Source organism: Pygocentrus nattereri, chromosome 9, assembly GCF_015220715.1.
Source record: "Pygocentrus nattereri isolate fPygNat1 chromosome 9, fPygNat1.pri, whole genome shotgun sequence".
Lineage (NCBI taxonomy): Eukaryota > Metazoa > Chordata > Actinopteri > Characiformes > Serrasalmidae > Pygocentrus > Pygocentrus nattereri.
Window position 1 is genome coordinate 286,763 of NC_051219.1, and position 17,519 is coordinate 304,281.

The 17,519-nt window shown below is 46.1% G+C and overlaps 1 protein-coding gene across 1 annotated transcript in view; it reads right to left on the minus strand.

Moving 5' to 3' along the window:
- Window positions 1-17,519, minus strand: part of plod3 (procollagen-lysine, 2-oxoglutarate 5-dioxygenase 3) — a gene marked incomplete at its 5' end in the record, with an annotated part of 39,473 nt that overhangs the window by 2,866 nt on the left and 19,088 nt on the right. The window contains 9 exons of the mRNA XM_037541437.1: window positions 620-745; window positions 880-1,026; window positions 1,143-1,319; window positions 5,985-6,098; window positions 8,399-8,540; window positions 9,776-9,901; window positions 10,645-10,749; window positions 15,079-15,200; window positions 17,371-17,502. Of these exons, the coding sequence (XP_037397334.1) occupies window positions 620-745; window positions 880-1,026; window positions 1,143-1,319; window positions 5,985-6,098; window positions 8,399-8,540; window positions 9,776-9,901; window positions 10,645-10,749; window positions 15,079-15,200; window positions 17,371-17,502 (1,191 nt within the window). The remainder of the gene's footprint in view (window positions 1-619; window positions 746-879; window positions 1,027-1,142; window positions 1,320-5,984; window positions 6,099-8,398; window positions 8,541-9,775; window positions 9,902-10,644; window positions 10,750-15,078; window positions 15,201-17,370; window positions 17,503-17,519) is intronic.

The window sequence follows — 17,519 nt, forward strand, 5'->3', positions numbered from 1 at the left end:
ACTGACACTGATTCAATCACAGATACTGATTCTAAACTGACACTGATTCATCACAGACACTGATTCAATCACAGATACTGATTCTAAACGGACACTGATTCATCACAGACACTGATTCATCACAGACACTGATTCATCACAGACACTGATTCATCACAGACACTAATTCATCACAGACACTGATTCTAAACTGACACTGATTCATCACAGACACTGATTCATCACAGACACTGATTCATCACAGACACTGATTCATCACAGACACTGATTCTAAACTGACACTGATTCTAAACTGACACTGATTCTAAACTGACACTGATTCAATCACAGATACTGATTCTAAACTGACACCGATTCATCACAGACACTGATTCATCACAGATACTGATCCTAAACAGACACTGATTCATCACAGACACTGATTCATCACAGACACTAATTCATCACAGACACTAATTCATCACAGACACTGATTCTAAACTGACACTGATTCAATCACAGATACTGATTCTAAAGTGACACTGATTCTAAACTGATTAAAAAGGATCAAATCTTCAGGCTCCGTAAAGTCGAGTATAGGACAGACACATTAAGTAAAGATCGGTGAACGAATCTGTACCTGATAGTCTTTTCCTTTACTGTTTAACGCAATGTTAATGGTAAATGTTGAGGAGTCGTGATGAGGACGGAGTGACGGCTGCTCATCTGGACGATAACGAACCACGAAGTTCATCACTGCATTAGCCTGTAGACACACACACACACACACACACACACACACAGACTGAATATATAAACACACAGAAGAGCACTCAGCAGTGTATCTCTGTGTATTACTGAACCACACTGTAGTATTTAGGTGTGTGTGAGTGTTTTTACCTTCGGATAGTATCCTGGGTAAAGCTTTTCTGTCACTGGGACGATGTAGTCTTTCAGAAATTTGAGCCATTCTTTCTCAAACTGAATCTGATTCATATGAATATCAACTGTCGGAACATTTTCATAACCACCAGCTAATCGTTCATCCTGAGGAAGAAAGAGGGGTTCACTGTAACTCCACCAGCCAATTCTGTAACACCACGAGTCAACTCCAGTAATTCCAGTCACACTGCAATTCACTCTTTATCTTTAATTTCACAGACCTTATGTTTTCCTCCAGACCACTCGCCAAAATCCTCCATCGTCTCCACCAACTCATCACACATCCTGTCTGAAAAGGCAGGAAACCAGTAGACGTCAGGACAGGGCTGCTCCACGACGTCCTCAGCGTCCTCAAAGATCTTAGAGTAATTCTCATGTACATACTTCTCCCTCCAGTCCTGCACAGACACACCAGGACACAGAACCACAGAAATACAGAGCATGAATCTGTTCACTGTACTAATAATACTACAAATAAGCTCACTGCCATGCAAATATAAATCAGGTGAAGGTGGGTGAATGTGGGTGAAGGTGGGGGATGAATAAGGTGGGTGGAGGTGTAGGGTGAAGGTAGTGGGTGAGGGTGGTGGATGAATAAGGTGGGTGGAGGTGGAAGGTGAAAGTAGTGGGTGAGGGTGGTGGATGAATAAGGTGAGTGGAGATGTAGGGTGAAGGTAGTGACTGAAGTGGGTGGTGAAGTGAAGGTAGTGGGGGAGGGTGGTGGAAGGTGAAGGTGGTGGATGAGTAAGGTGGGTGGAGGTGTAGGGTGAAGGTAGTGGGTGATGGTGGTGGAGGTGAAGGTGGTGGGTGAGCAAGGTGGGTGGAGGTGGAGGATGAAGTAAGGTAGGTGGAGTTGAAAGGTGAAAGTAGTGGGTGAGGGTGGTGGATAAATAAGGAAGGTGGAGGTGGTGGGTGACTAAAGGGGCCTTGAATCAAACACCTAACCCCCAGGTGGAAGGGCTGCCCACCGCTCCGGGCAGGTGTGCTGCGTATGTGGTGTGTCACTGCATGTGTGGGTTAAATGCGGAGGTCTAATTCCCGCTGTGGGAATAATGAGAGTCACTTCATCTATTCGGGAGTCGGTCTTCTTCTGGGTTCTGTACTGTTCCTTTAGTCTGGTCTGTTCTGGGTTCTGTCTGGGTCCTTTAGTCTGGTCTGTTCTGGGCCTGTACTGTTCTGGGTTCTGTCTGGGTCCTTTAGTGTGGTTTGTTCTGGGCCTGTACTGTTCTGGGTTCTGTCTGGGTCCTTTAGTGTGGTTTGTTCTGGGCCTGTACTGTTCTGGGTTCTGTCTGGGTCCTTTAGTGTGGTTTGTTCTGGGCCTGTACTGTTTTGTGTTCTGTCTGGGTCCTTTAGTGTGGTCTGTTCTGGGCCTGTACTGTTCTGGGTTCTGTCTGGGTCCTTTAGTGTGGTTTGTTCTGGGCCTGTACTGTTCTGGGTTCTGTCTGGGTCCTTTAGTGTGGTCTGTTCTGGGCCTGTACTGTTCTGGGTTCTGTCTGGGTCCTTTAGTGTGGTTTGTTCTGGGCCTGTACTGTTCTGGGTTCTGTCTGGGTCCTTTAGTGTGGTTTGTTCTGGGCCTGTACTGTTCTGGGTTCTGTCTGGGTCCTTTAGTCTGGTCTGTTCTGGGTTCTGTCTGGGTCCTTTCGTGTGGTCTGTTCTGGGCCTGTACTGTTCTGGGTTCTGTCTGGGTCCTTTCGTGTGGTCTGTTCTGGGTTCTGTCTGGGTCCTTTAGTGTGGTCTGTTCTGGGCCTGTACTGTTCTGGGTTCTGTCTGGGTCCTTTAGTCTGGTCTGTTCTGGGCCTGTACTGTTCTGGGTTCTGTCTGGGTCCTTCAGTCTGGTCTGTTCTGGGCCTGTACTGTTCTGGGTTCTGTCTGGGTCCTTTCGTGTGGTCTGTTCTGGGTTCTGTCTGGGTCCTTTCGTGTGGTCTGTTCTGGGCCTGTACTGTTCTGGGTTCTGTCTGGGTCCTTTAGTCTGGTCTGTTCTGGGCCTGTACTGTTCTGGGTTCTGTCTGGGTCCTTTAGTCTGGTCTGTTCTGGGTTCTGTCTGGGTCCTTCAGTCTGGTCTGTTCTGGGCCTGTACTGTTCTGGGTTCTGTCTGGGTCCTTTAGTGTGGTCTGTTCTGGGCCTGTACTGTTCTGGGTTCTGTCTGGGTCCTTTAGTCTGGTCTGTTCTGTTCTGGGTTTTGTCTGGATCCTTTAGTCTGGTCTGTTCTGGGCCTGTACTGTTTTGGGTTCTGTCTGGGTCCTTTAGTGTGGTCTGTTCTGGGCCTGTACTGTTCTGGGTTCTGTCTGGGTCCTTTAGTGTGGTTTGTTCTGGGCCTGTACTGTTCTGGGTTCTGTCTGGGTCCTTTAGTCTGGTCTGTTCTGGGTTCTGTCTGGGTCCTTTAGTCTGGTCTGTTCTGGGACTGTACTGTTCTGGGTTCTGTCTGGGTCCTTTAGTCTGGTCTGTTCTGGGCCTGTACTGTTCTGGGTTCTGTCTGGGTCCTTTAGTGTGGTTTGTTCTGGGCCTGTACTGTTCTGGGTTTTGTCTGGGTCCTTTAGTGTGGTCTGTCCTGGGTTCTGTCTGGGTCCTTTAGTGTGGTCTGTTCTGGGCCTGTACTGTTCTGGGTTCTGTCTGGGTCCTTTAGTCTGGTCTGTTCTGGGTTCTGTCTGGGTCCTTTCGTGTGGTCTGTTCTGGGCCTGTACTGTTCTGGGTTCTGTCTGGGTCCTTTAGTCTGGTCTGTTCTGGGCCTGTACTGTTCTTGGTTCTGTCTGGGACCTTTAGTCCGGTCTGTTCTGGGCCTGTACTGTTCTGGGTTCTGTCTGGGTCCTTTCGTGTGGTCTGTTCTGGGTTCTGTCTGGGTCCTTTTGTGTGGTCTGTTCTGGGTTCTGTCTGGGTCCTTTAGTGTGGTCTGTTCTGGGCCTGTACTGTTCTGGGTTCTATCTGGGTCCTTTAGTCTGGTCTGTTCTGGGTCCTTTCGTGTGGTCTGTTCTGGGCCTGTACTGTTCTGGGTTCTGTCTGGGTCCTTTAGTCTGGTCTGTTCTGGGCCTGTACTGTTCTGGGTTCTGTCTTGGTCCTTTCGTGTGGTCTGGGTTCTGTCTGGGTCCTTTCGTGTGGTCTGTTCTGGGCCTGTACTGTTCTGGGTTCTGTCTGGGTCCTTTCGTGTGGCCTGTTCTGGGTTCTGTCTGGGCCCTTTAGTGTGGTCTTTTCTGGGTTCTGTCTGGGTCCTTTAGTGTGGTCTTTTCTGGGTTCTGTCTGGGTCCTTTCGTGTGTTCTGTCTGGGTCCTTTCGTGTGGTCTGTTCTGGGTTCTGTCTGCGTCCTTTAGTGTGGTCTTTTCTGGGTTCTGTCTGGGTCCTTTCGTGTGGTCTGTCCTGGGTTCTGTCTGGGTCCTTTTGTGTGGTCTGTCCTGGGTTCTGTCTGGGTCCTTTTGTGTGGCCTGTTCTGGGTTCTGTCTGGGTCCTTTAGTGTGGTCTGTTCTGGGTTCTGTCTGGGTCCTTTCGTGTGGTCTGTTCTGGGTTCTGTCTGGGTCCTTTAGTGTGGTCTGTTCTGGGTTCTGTCTGGGTCCTTTAGTCTGGTCTGTTCTGGGTCCTGTCTGGGTCCTTTAGTCTGGTCTGGGTTCTGTCTGGGTCCTTTAGTGTGGTCTTTTCTGGGTTCTGTCTGGGTCCTTTCGTGTGGCCTGTTCTGGGTTCTGTCTGGGCCCTTTAGTGTGGTCTTTTCTGGGTTCTGTCTGGGTCCTTTAGTGTGGTCTTTTCTGGGTTCTGTCTGGGTCCTTTCGTGTGTTCTGTCTGGGTCCTTTAGTGTGGTCTTTTCTGGGTTCTGTCTGGGTCCTTTCGTGTGGCCTGTTCTGGGTTCTGTCTGGGCCCTTTAGTGTGGTCTTTTCTGGGTTCTGTCTGGGTCCTTTAGTGTGGTCTTTTCTGGGTTCTGTCTGGGTCCTTTCGTGTGTTCTGTCTGGGTCCTTTCGTGTGGTCTGTTCTGGGTTCTGTCTGGGTCCTTTAGTGTGGTCTTTTCTGGGTTCTGTCTGGGTCCTTTCGTGTGGTCTGTCCTGGGTTCTGTCTGGGTCCTTTTGTGTGGCCTGTTCTGGGTTCTGTCTGGGTCCTTTTGTGTGGTCTGTTCTGGGTTCTGTCTGGGTCCTTTAGTGTGGTCTTTTCTGGGTTCTGTCTGGGTCCTTTCGTGTGGTCTGTTCTGGGTTCTGTCTGGGTCCTTTTGTGTGGCCTGTTCTGGGTTCTGTCTGGGTCCTTTTGTATGGTCTGTTCTGGGTTCTGTCTGGGTCCTTTAGTGTGGTCTTTTCTGGGTTCTGTCTGGGTCCTTTCATGTGGTCTGTTCTGGGTTCTGTCTGGGTCCTTTAGTGTGGTCTTTTCTGGGTTCTGTCTGGGTCCTTTTGTGTGGTCTGTTCTGGGTTCAGTCTGGGTCCTTTCGTGTGGTCTGTTCTGGGTTCTGTCTGGGTCCTTTCGTGTGGTCTGTTCTGGGCCTGTACTGTTCTGGGTTTTGTCTGGGTCCTTTAGTCTGGTCTGTTCTGGGTTCTGTCTGGGTCCTTTCGTGTGGTCTGTTCTGGGTTTTGTCTGGGTCCTTTAGTCTGGTCTGTTCTGGGTTCTGTCTGGGTCCTTTAGTCTGGTCTGTTCTGGGTTCTGTCTGGGTCCTTTCGTCTGGTTTGTTCTGGGCCTGTACTGTTCTGGGTTTTGTCTGGGTCCTTTAGTCTGGTCTGTTCTGGGTTCTGTCTGGGTCCTTTAGTCTGGTCTGTTCTGGGCCTGTACTGTTCTGGGTTCTGTCTGGGTCCTTTAGTGTGGTTTGTTCTGGGTTCTGTCTGGGTCCTTTAGTGTGGTCTTTTCTGGGTTCTGTCTGGGTCCTTTCGTGTGGTCTGTTCTGGGTTCTGTCTGGGTCCTTTCATGTGGTCTGTTCTGGGTTCTGTCTGGGTCCTTTCGTGTGGTCTGTTCTGGGTTCTGTCTGGGTCCTTTCGTGTGGTCTGTTCTGGGTTCTGTCTGGGTCCTTTAGTCCGGTCTGTTCTGGGTTCTGTCTGGGGCCTTTCTTGTGGTCTGTAACTGTCGCAGACTGTCGCAGTGTTGAGTGAGGGTGAGTGTTTGTGTCGTACCATAGGATTGTCGAATATCTGCCACATGTCTGGATGCAGTCTGCTGGTGTTGTAGTTGCTGGTGGAAACCAATCTACCGAACTCGTCTCTGTTGGACACGAACATAAACACCCCCTGCAGGAGAGCATCATCATCATCATCATCATCACTTTTATTCATATAGCGCCTTTGTCTGTGTTCAGAGGCGCCTTACCATCAGATGCTTTACAATCAGACGCTTACCATCAGATGCTTTACAATCAGACGCCTTACCATCAGATGCTTTACAATCAAACGCCTTACCATCAGACGCTTTACCATCAGACGCTTTACAATCAGACGCTTTACCATCAGACGCTTACCATCAGACGCTTTACAATCAGACGCTTACCATCAGATGCTTTACTATCAAACGCCTTACCATCAGACGCCTTACCATCAGACGCCTTACCATCAGACGCTTTACAATCAGACGCTTACCATCAAGACGCTTACCATCAGACGCTTACCATCAGGCGCCTTACCATCAGACGCTTACCATCAGACGCTTACCATCAGACGCTTACCATCAGGCGCTTACCATCAGGCGCTTTACCATCAGGCGCTTTACAAATGTAACAAAGTACATAACTAACAACAATAACAGACACACTAAACTATTTTTATCTATACTTGTAGAAACAAAAGAACCTTTCTGAGCTTTCATCTACGTTCTACCTCACTTCTCAACGTTCTCACCTGGTCTCGGATGGCCCTGCAGAAGATCAGACGCTTACCATCAGATGCTTTACAATGAGACGCTTACCATCAGACGCCTTACCATCAGACGCTTTACAATGAGACGCTTACCATCAGATGCCTTACCATCAGACGCCTTACCATCAGACGCTTACCATAAGATGCTTTACAATGAGACGCTTACCATAAGATGCTTTACAATGAGACGCTTACCATCAGACGCCTTACCATCAGACGCTTACCATCAGACGCTTTACAATCAGACGCTTACCATCAGATGCTTTACAATCAGACGCCTTACCATCAGACGCTTTACAATCAAACGCCTTACCATCAGACGCCTTACCATCAGACGCTTTACAATCAGACGCTTACCATCAATTGCTTTACAATCAAACGCCTTACCATCAGACGCTTACCATCAGACGCTTTACAATCAGACGCTTACCATCAGATGCTTTACAATGAGACGCTTACCATCAGACGCCTTACCATCAGGCGCTTACCATCAGACGCCTTACCATCAGACGCTTACCATCAGACGCTTACCATCAGATGCTTACCATCAGATGCTTTACAATCAGACGCGTACCATCAGATGCTTTACAATCAGACGCCTTACCATCAGACGCTTACCATCAGACGCCTTACCATCAGATGCTTACCATAAGATGCTTTACAATGAGACGCTTACCATCAGACGCCTTACCATCAGACGCTTACCATCAGACGCTTACGATCAGACGCCTTACCATCAGACGCTTACCATAAGATGCTTTACAATGAGACGCTTACCATCAGACGCCTTACCATCAGACGCTTACCATCAGACGCTTACCATCAGACGCCTTACCATCAGACGCCTTACCATCAGACGCTTACCATAAGATGCTTTACAATGAGACGCTTACCATCAGACGCCTTACCATCAGACGCTTACCATCAGACGCTTACGATCAGACGCCTTACCATCAGACGCCTTACCATCAGATGCTTTACAATGAGACGCTTACCATCAGACGCCTTACCATCAGACGCTTACCATCAGACGCTTACGATCAGACGCCTTACCATCAGACGCCTTACCATCAGATGCTTTACAATGAGACGCTTACCATCAGACGCCTTACCATCAGACGCCTTACCATCAGACGCCTTACCATCAGACGCTTACCATCAGACGCTTTACAATCAGACGCTTACCATCAGGAGCCTTACCATCAGATGCTTTACAATGAGACGCTTACCATCAGACGCCTTACCATCAGACGCCTTACCATCAGACGCTTACCATCAGACGCCTTACCATCAGACGCTTACCATCAGACGCTTTACAATCAGACGCTTACCATCAGGAGCCTTACCATCAGACGCCTTACCATCAGACGCTTACCATCAGACGCCTTACCATCAGACGCCTTACCATCAGACGCCTTACCATCAAGACGCTTTACAATCAGACGCTTACCATCAGACGCTTACCATCAGGCGCCTTACCATCAGGCGCTTACCATCAGGCGCTTACCATCAGGCGCTTACCATCAGGCGCTTTACCATCAGGCGCTTTACAAATGTAACAAAGTACATAACTAACAACAATAACAGACACACTAAACTATTTTTATCTATACTTGTAGAAACAAAAGAACCTTTCTGAGCTTTCATCTACGTTCTACCTCACTTCTCAACGTTCTCACCTGGTCTCGGATGGCCCTGCAGAAGATCATGTCTGGGTCGGCCCCCTCCTGCTGGAACAGTGAGACGCCAGCCAGACGGGAGCGCAAGACGTCCCCACGGATCAGGTACACCTGTGTTATATACGGGACGTTCCACACACCTCTACACCGGGAGGGGGGGGGGCAAACAGACAGAGATACAACTGAGAGATCCACCTTAGCACGTTACTGCATGAGAGATTCAAGTGAGCAAGTGAACACCAGAGAGATACACCTGAGCACCTAAACACCTGAGATTCATCAGCACTTGAGATACACCTGCCCAACTAAAAACATACGAAATGGACCTGAGCAATGAACACCAAAGATACACCTGAAGACCTGAGAGATACACCTGAGCCCATGAACACGATACACCTGAGCACCTGAACTAAACACATAAGATACACCTGAGCACTTCAACACCTGAGAGATACACCTGAGCACCTGAACACCTGAGAGATACACCTGAGCACCTGAACACCTGAGAGATACATTACATTACATTACATTTACATTTACATTTAGCAGACGCTTTGATCCAAAGCGACTTACAAATAATGTGGTACATGGAACAAACATAGTCAGGCCTTAAAGGAGGCCAAAGGGTAATAGCGGGGTAGAGAAGGGAAGGAGGGCAAGAAGGAGATGAGGTTGGTACAGATACACCTGAGCACCTGAACATGAGATACACCTGAGTGAAACATCTAAGCACCTGAACTCCTGAGAGACCAACCTGAGCACCTGAACACCTGAGATACACCTGAGCACCTGAACACCTGAGATTTTTCAGCACTTGCGATACACCTGCCCAAATAAAAACATGGACCGTGGCACATAAACACTAGAGACATCTGAGACACACATCTGTGATACACATCTGAGATACACTTGAGTATTGAGAGACACACCTGAACACCTAAACACTGGAGAAATACATTTGCGCATGTAAACACCTGATATACACCTGAGCAATTAAGGTATACTTGAGCACCGTGACACCTGAGAAATATTCCTAAACACCTGAGAGACACAACTGAGCACCTAAATACCTGAGAAACACACCTGAGACACATCTGAACACCTAAAGACCTCAGCTGAGCACACAAATATCAGAGATACACCTGAGCACCTAAACACCTGAGAGATACACCTGAGCACCTAAACACCTGAGAGATACACCTGAGCACCTAAACACCTGAGAGATACACCTGAGCGATACACCTGAGCACATGAACAGGTAAGCTACCTATGTGACAACACACACCTGTGGGTTACTGACTCAATGAGGGTCTCTAGTGGCTAAAACGACACCTGTAAGAAAACACAAACACAGGCAGACAGGTGCGCGGAACTCACAGTCGTTTGGCCTGCACGATGTCGATGTAGTCTTCAGAGCGTGAGTAGAACCCCTCCGGACTCAGAGCGCCCCAGAAATTCGACCACAGTTTACCATGACGGGACAGCATGGGGGCGATTACTGACCTGCAGGAGACGGAGAGAGTGGGGGAGCGTATGAACGATTGAGTATGAGGGTTTTAATAGGACCACAAACCACAGGCACAAATAGCACCTCCTGCAAAAGTCACGTCCATTAAATGGCTGAAGTCAATGAAAGCCGTCAACTGGGTGGTCTTAATCTTGGGTCACGCATATGTAAGCAGCATCTTCACCAATAACAAGGCTGATGTGGTTTGTCCCGCCCACACAGCTTGGAAAAGCTGACCACCAAGCAAAAGCTAATCTTCAAGTGAAAGCTACTTTTCCATCCACTGGTCAGTCACTCCTCACTAGCATATCAGGCCACCCCCACACAGGTCTCGGGGGGCTCTGATCAGTAATGTCGAAGCTGCGTTTCTTATAGTTCCTGATTTTCTCAGTCTGGACGATTAAAGAGCTCATATCTGACAAAGTTCTGGCTTATTTTTACTCCGAGAGCCACGTACGATGTGGATTTACGCACCAAAACCAGTCATAACTGATTTCTACACGCTCATTTTTATGACCTCCGGGTGCACCTGTGAGCTGAGTGGAGGACCGGCCCGACTGGAGAGCGAGGGCTAATATTTTAACCCTGTAAGAGTCTTTATGTTCTACATCAGACGCTTGCTTAGAGCAAGGGTGACATGCCTTACACGGACCATTAAATGAAGCTTTTACGTTAGAACCATATGAACATTCTAGATAGACGACTTTCACTTCACGCTGGGTTTGTGTGTTTTTCCTACTTGTTCTCCTCGATGAGGATCCTCAGCGTATCTGCATTGCTCAGAGCCACATCGGAGTCGATACTGAAGTAATAATCACACGAGGGGTCACTCCTGCAGGCCTCCCTGCACAAACACACACACACACACACACACACACACACACACTCAATTTAAATTAGCATTGACAGTTTTTAATCACTTATCAGACGTACACATCACCCAGAGGGGTGGAGCCTAACAGTAACAAAAAAACTCTGAGTACTAATATAATATCATATTAGACAATAACACACAACAGATTACAGAGAAAAGGAGCAAAGAGGAGGAGAGTTTGACTGAAGCTCAGATTTAAAGAGGAGGAGAGTTTTACTGAAGCTCAGAGTTAAAGAGGAGGAGAGTTTTACTGAAGCTCAGAGTTAAAGAGGAGGAGAGTTTTACTGAAGCTCAGAGTTAAAGAGGAGGAGAGTTTTACTGAAGCTCAGAGTTAAAGAGACGGAGAGTTTTACTGAAGCTCAGAGTTAAAGAGGAGGAGAGTTTTACTGAAGCTCAGAGTTAAAGAGACGGAGAGTTTTACTGAAGCTCAGAGTTAAAGAGGAGGAGAGTTTTACTGAAGCTCAGAGTTAAAGAGGAGGAGAGTTTTACTGAAGCTCAGAGTTAAAGAGGAGGAGAGTTTTACTGAAGCTCAGAGTTAAAGAGGAGGAGAGTTTTACTGAAGTTCAGAGTTAAAGAGACGGAGAGTTTTACTGAAGCTCAGAGTTAAAGAGACGGAGAGTTTTACTGCAGCTCAGAGTTAAAGAGGAGGAGAGTTTTACTGAAGCTCAGAGTTAAAGAGGAGGAGAGTTTTACTGAAGCTCAGAGTTAAAGAGGAGGAGAGTTTTACTGAAGCTCAGAATTAAAGAGGAGGAGAGTTTTACTGAAGCTCAGAGTTAAAGAGACGGAGAGTTTTACTGAAGCTCAGAGTTAAAGAGGAGGAGAGTTTTACTGAAGCTCAGAGTTAAAGAGGAGGAGAGTTTTACTGAAGCTCAGAGTTAAAGAGGAGGAGAGTTTTACTGAAGCTCAGAGTTAAAGAGGAGGAGAGTTTTACTGAAGCTCAGAGTTAAAGAGACGGAGAGTTTTACTGAAGCTCAGAGTTAAAGAGACGGAGAGTTTTACTGCAGCTCAGAGTTAAAGAGGAGGAGAGTTTTACTGAAGCTCAGAGTTAAAGAGGAGGAGAGTTTTACTGCAGCTCAGAGTTAAAGAGGAGGAGAGTTTTACTGAAGCTCAGAGTTAAAGAGGAGGAGAGTTTTACTGAAGCTCAGAGTTAAAGAGGAGGAGAGTTTAACTGAAGCTCAGAGTTAAAGAGGAGGAGAGTTTGACTGAAGCTCAGAGTTAAAGAGGAGGAGAGTTTGACTGAAGCTCAGAGTTAAAGAGGAGGAGAGTTTGACTGAAGCTCAGAGTTAAAGAGGAGGAGAGTTTGACTGAAGCTCAGAGTTAAAGAGGAGGAGAGTTTGACTGAAGCTCAGAGTTAAAGAGGAGGAGAGTTTTACTGAAGCTCAGAGTTAAAGAGGAGGAGAGTTTTACTAAAGCTCAGAGTTAAAGAGGAGGAGAGTTTTACTGAAGCTCAGAGTTAAAGAGGAGGAGAGTTTTACTGAAGCTCAGAGTTAAAGAGGAGGAGAGTTTTACTGAAGCTCAGAGTTAAAGAGGAGGAGAGTTTGACTGAAGCTAAGAGTTAAAGAGGAGGAGAGTTTGACTGAAGCTCAGAGTTAAAGAGGAGGAGAGTTTTACTGAAGCTCAGAGTTAAAGAGGAGGAGAGTTTTACTGAAGCTCAGAGTTAAAGAGGAGGAGAGTTTTACTGAAGCTCAGAGTTAAAGAGACGGAGAGTTTTACTGAAGCTCAGAGTTAAAGAGGAGGAGAGTTTTACTGAAGCTCAGAGTTAAAGAGACGGAGAGTTTTACTGAAGCTCAGAGTTCAAGAGGAGGAGAGTTTTACTGAAGCTCAGAGTTCAAGAGGAGGAGAGTTTTACTGAAGCTCAGAGTTAAAGAGGAGGAGAGTTTTACTGAAGCTCAGAGTTAAAGAGACGGAGAGTTTGACTGAAGCTCAGAGTTAAAGAGGAGGAGAGTTTGACTGAAGCTCAGAGTTAAAGAGGAGGAGAGTTTGACTGAAGCTCAGAGTTAAAGAGGAGGAGAGTTTTACTGAAGCTCAGAGTTAAAGAGGAGGAGAGTTTTACTGAAGCTCAGATTTAAAGAGGAGGAGAGTTTTACTGAAGCTCAGAGTTAAAGAGGAGGAGAGTTTTACTGAAGCTCAGAGTTAAAGAGGAGGAGAGTTTGACTGAAGCTCAGAGTTAAAGAGGAGGAGAGTTTGACTGAAGCTCAGAGTTAAAGAGGAGGAGAGTTTTACTGAAGCTCAGAGTTAAAGAGGAGGAGAGTTTTACTGAAGCTCAGAGTTAAAGAGGAGGAGAGTTTTACTGAAGCTCAGAGTTAAAGAGGAGGAGAGTTTGACTGAAGCTCAGAGTTAAAGAGGAGGAGAGTTTTACTGAAGCTCAGAGTTAAAGAGACGGAGAGTTTGACTGAAGCTCAGAGTTAAAGAGGAGGAGAGTTTTACTGAAGCTCAGAGTTAAAGAGGAGGAGAGTTTTACTGAAGCTCAGAGTTAAAGAGGAGGAGAGTTTTACTGAAGCTCAGAGTTAAAGAGGAGGAGAGTTTGACTGAAGCTCAGAGTTAAAGAGGAGGAGAGTTTGACTGAAGCTCAGAGTTAAAGAGACGGAGAGTTTTACTGAAGCTCAGAGTTAAAGAGACGGAGAGTTTGACTGAAGCTCAGAGTTAAAGAGGAGGAGAGTTTTACTGAAGCTCAGAGTTAAAGAGGAGGAGAGTTTTACTGAAGCTCAGAGTTAAAGAGGAGGAGAGTTTTACTGAAGCTCAGAGTTAAAGAGGAGGAGAGTTTTACTGAAGCTCAGAGTTAAAGAGGAGGAGAGTTTGACTGAAGCTCAGAGTTAAAGAGGAGGAGAGTTTTACTGCAGCTCAGAGTTAAAGAGGAGGAGAGTTTTACTGAAGCTCAGAGTTAAAGAGGAGGAGAGTTTGACTGAAGCTCAGAGTTAAAGAGGAGGAGAGTTTTACTGAAGCTCAGAGTTAAAGAGGAGGAGAGTTTTACTGAAGCTCAGAGTTAAAGAGACGGAGAGTTTTACTGCAGCTCAGAGTTAAAGAGGAGGAGAGTTTTACTGAAGCTCAGAGTTAAAGAGACGGAGAGTTTGACTGAAGCTCAGAGTTAAAGAGGAGGAGAGTTTTACTGAAGCTCAGAGTTAAAGAGGAGGAGAGTTTGACTGAAGCTCAGAGTTAAAGAGGAGGAGAGTTTTACTGAAGCTCAGAGTTAAAGAGGAGGAGAGTTTTACTGAAGCTCAGAGTTAAAGAGGAGGAGAGTTTTACTGAAGCTCAGAGTTAAAGAGGAGGAGAGTTTTACTGAAGCTCAGAGTTAAAGAGACGGAGAGTTTTACTGAAGCTCAGAGTTAAAGAGGAGGAGAGTTTTACTGAAGCTCAGAGTTAAAGAGCTGCTTTTTCAGCTGTTTATTAAAAGTGAGCTTTGAGCTCAACTGTCTGTTAAAAGCTAATTGAGCTCCACAGTTTTGAAGCAGAAGAAGTGAAAGTCTCTATGTTTTCTGTGTTTTACTGAAGGTGTCTTAAGGTCAGAATCTGCAGATCTAAGATTGTAAACACACTTTTAGGAGCTTTAAGGTCTTTTAGAGCTTTAAAGACCAGCAGCAGAGCTTTAACCTCTCTCTCACAGACCCAGGCGGTCAGTGCAGTGTTACACGGGGTGATATGAGCTCCCTGTGTTGGTGCTGTGAGGCTCCGTGCTGCTGGGTTCTGTACGGGTTCTAGAGGATGAACTGTTTTCTCCAGTAAGAAGACCATTACAGTGATCAACTCTGCTGAACAAACACAGCTACACGTTTCTCTGCGTTGCTCTGAGAGAGAAAAGGCTGAACTAGTGATTTTCTCATAATAAAAAGCTGCTTTAGTGACTGTGTTTACATGCAGATTAAACAGAGCTCAGAGTCTTAAGATCACAGCCAGGCTTCTACTGCAGGTTTGGGATATGAAGATAAAGAGCTGAGATTGTCATAAAGCAGCTTTGTCCAAGTTTTAGTACCAAATAAGTACTAGTATTTCAGGTTTGTTGTGATGAGTCTGTAGCCTTATACAGTATGTGTGGAAAGTGTGTGTGTAGTGTGTGCAGTGAGCATGTAATGTATATTGTGTGTGTGTGACATGTAGCATGTGTTTACTGTGTGTATGGTGTGTGTGTGTAGTATAATGCCTGTGTAGTGTGTGTGTGTGTGTGCAGTATAATGCCTGTGTGTGTGTGTGTGTGTATGTATGTGTGTGTGTAGTATAATGCCTGTGTAGTGTGTGTGTGTGTGTGTGTGTGTGTGTGTGTGTGTGCAGTATAATGCCTGTGCAGTGTGTGGGTTGTGTGCATACACTGCCATGGTTCTAGCCTGGTCATGCTGAAGGTTCTCTTCTGGTCCAACGATGCGAATGTCAGAGAACAGAGATCGATGACGATTCCAGAACCGCTCTACATGCTGCTCATGATACACCACCTACACACACACCCACACCCACACACAGAGTGTATCCACAGGTTTACAATAAACAGCATCACACACAACAAACATGTAACCACACAATGCTGTCGTAAGTGAGTTTGTGTGTACTTACGCTGTTGGGTATAAACAGTCATAAGCGTGTACTTACGCTGTTGGGTATAAACAGTCATAAGCGTGTACTTACGCTGTTGGGTATAGACAGTCATAAGCGTGTACTTACGCTGTTGGGTATAAACAGTCGTAAGCGTGTACTTACCCTGTTGGGTATAAACAGTCATAAGCGTGTACTTACGCTGTTGGGTATAGACAGTCATAAGCGTGTACTTACGCTGTTGGGTATAAACAGTCATAAGCGTGTACTTACCCTGTTGGGTATAAACAGTCATAAGCTTGTACTTACGCTGTTGGGTATAAACAGTCGTAAGCGTGTACTTACGCTGTTGGGTATAGACAGTCATAAGCGTGTACTTACGCTGTTGGGTATAGACAATCATAAGCGTGTACTTACGCTGTTGGGTATAAACAGTCATAAGCGTGTACTTACGCTGTTGGGTATAGACAGTCATAAGCGTGTACTTACGCTGTTGGGTATAAACAGTCATAAGCGTGTACTTACGCTGTTGGGTATAAACAGTCGTAAGCGTGTACTTACGCTGTTGTGTATAGACAGTCGTAAGCGTGTACTTACGCTGTTGGGTATAAACAGTCGTAAGCGTGTACTTACGCTGTTGGGTATAAACAGTCATAAGCGTGTACTTACGCTGTTGGGTATAGACAGTCATAAGCGTGTACTTACGCTGTTGGGTATAGACAATCATAAGCGTGTACTTACCCTGTTGGGTATAAACAGTCGTAAGCGTGTACTTACGCTGTTGGGTATAAACAGTCATAAGCGTGTACTTACGCTGTTGGGTATAGACAGTCATAAGCGTGTACTTACGCTGTTGGGTATAGACAATCATAAGCGTGTACTTACGCTGTTGGGTATAGACAGTCATAAGCGTGTACTTACGCTGTTGGGTATAAACAGTCATAAGCGTGTACTTACGCTGTTGGGTATAGACAGTCATAAGCGTGTACTTACGCTGTTGGGTATAGACAATCATAAGCGTGTACTTACGCTGTTGGGTATAGACAGTCATAAGCGTGTACTTACGCTGTTGGGTATAGACAGTCATAAGCGTGTACTTACGCTGTTGGGTATAAACAGTCATAAGAGTGTACTTACGCTGTTGGGTATAGACAGTCGTAAGCGTGTACTTACGCTGTTGGGTATAGTCAGTCGTAATCGTGTACTTACGCTGTTGGGTATAGACAGTCGTAAGCGTGTACTTACGCTGTTGGGTATAAACAGTCGTAAGCGTGTTCTTACGCTGTTGGGTATAAACAGTCGTAAGCGTGTACTTACGCTGTTGGGTATAGACAGTCGTAAGCGTGTACTTACGCTGTTGGGTATAAACAGTCATAAGCGTGTACTTACGCTGTTGGGTATAGACAGTCATAAGCGTGTACTTACACTGTTGGGTATAAACAGTCATAAGCGTGTACTTACGATGTTGGGTATAAACAGTCGTAAGAGTGTACTTACGCTGTTGGGTATAGACAGTCATAAGCGTGTACTTACGCTGTTGGGTATAAACAGTCATAAGCGTGTACTTACGCTGTTGGGTATAAACAGTCATAAGCGTGTACTTACACTGTTGGGTATAAACAGTCATAAGCGTGTACTTACGATGTTGGGTATAAGCAGTCGTAAGAGTGTACTTATACTGTTGGGTATAAACAGTCGTAAGCGTGTACTTACGCTGTTGGGTATAAACAGTCGTAAGCGTGTACTTACGCTGTTGGGTATAGACAGTCATAAGCGTGTACTTACGCTGTTGGGTATAAACAGTCATAAGCGTGTACTTACGCTGTTGGGTATAAACAGTCATAAGCGTGTACTTACACTGTTGGGTATAAACAGTCATAAGCGTGTACTTACGATGTTGGGTATAAGCAGTCGTAAGAGTGTACTTATACTGTTGGGTATAAACAGTCGTAAGCGTGTACTTACGCTGTTGGGTATAAACAGTCGTAAGCGTGTACTTATGCTGTTGGGTATAGACAGTCATAAGTGTGTACTTACACTGTTGGGTATAAACAATCGTAAGCGTGTACTTACATTGTTGTGTATGAACAGTCGTATGCGTGATTGTGGGTAGTTCATGGTTGCCAGTCTCTCCAGAAATTCCTCCATGAAAGGCGTTGTCTGTTCTATAAACACTGCGATATGAACCAGCGGCATTTCGTCATCCTGCAGTAAACGATAAC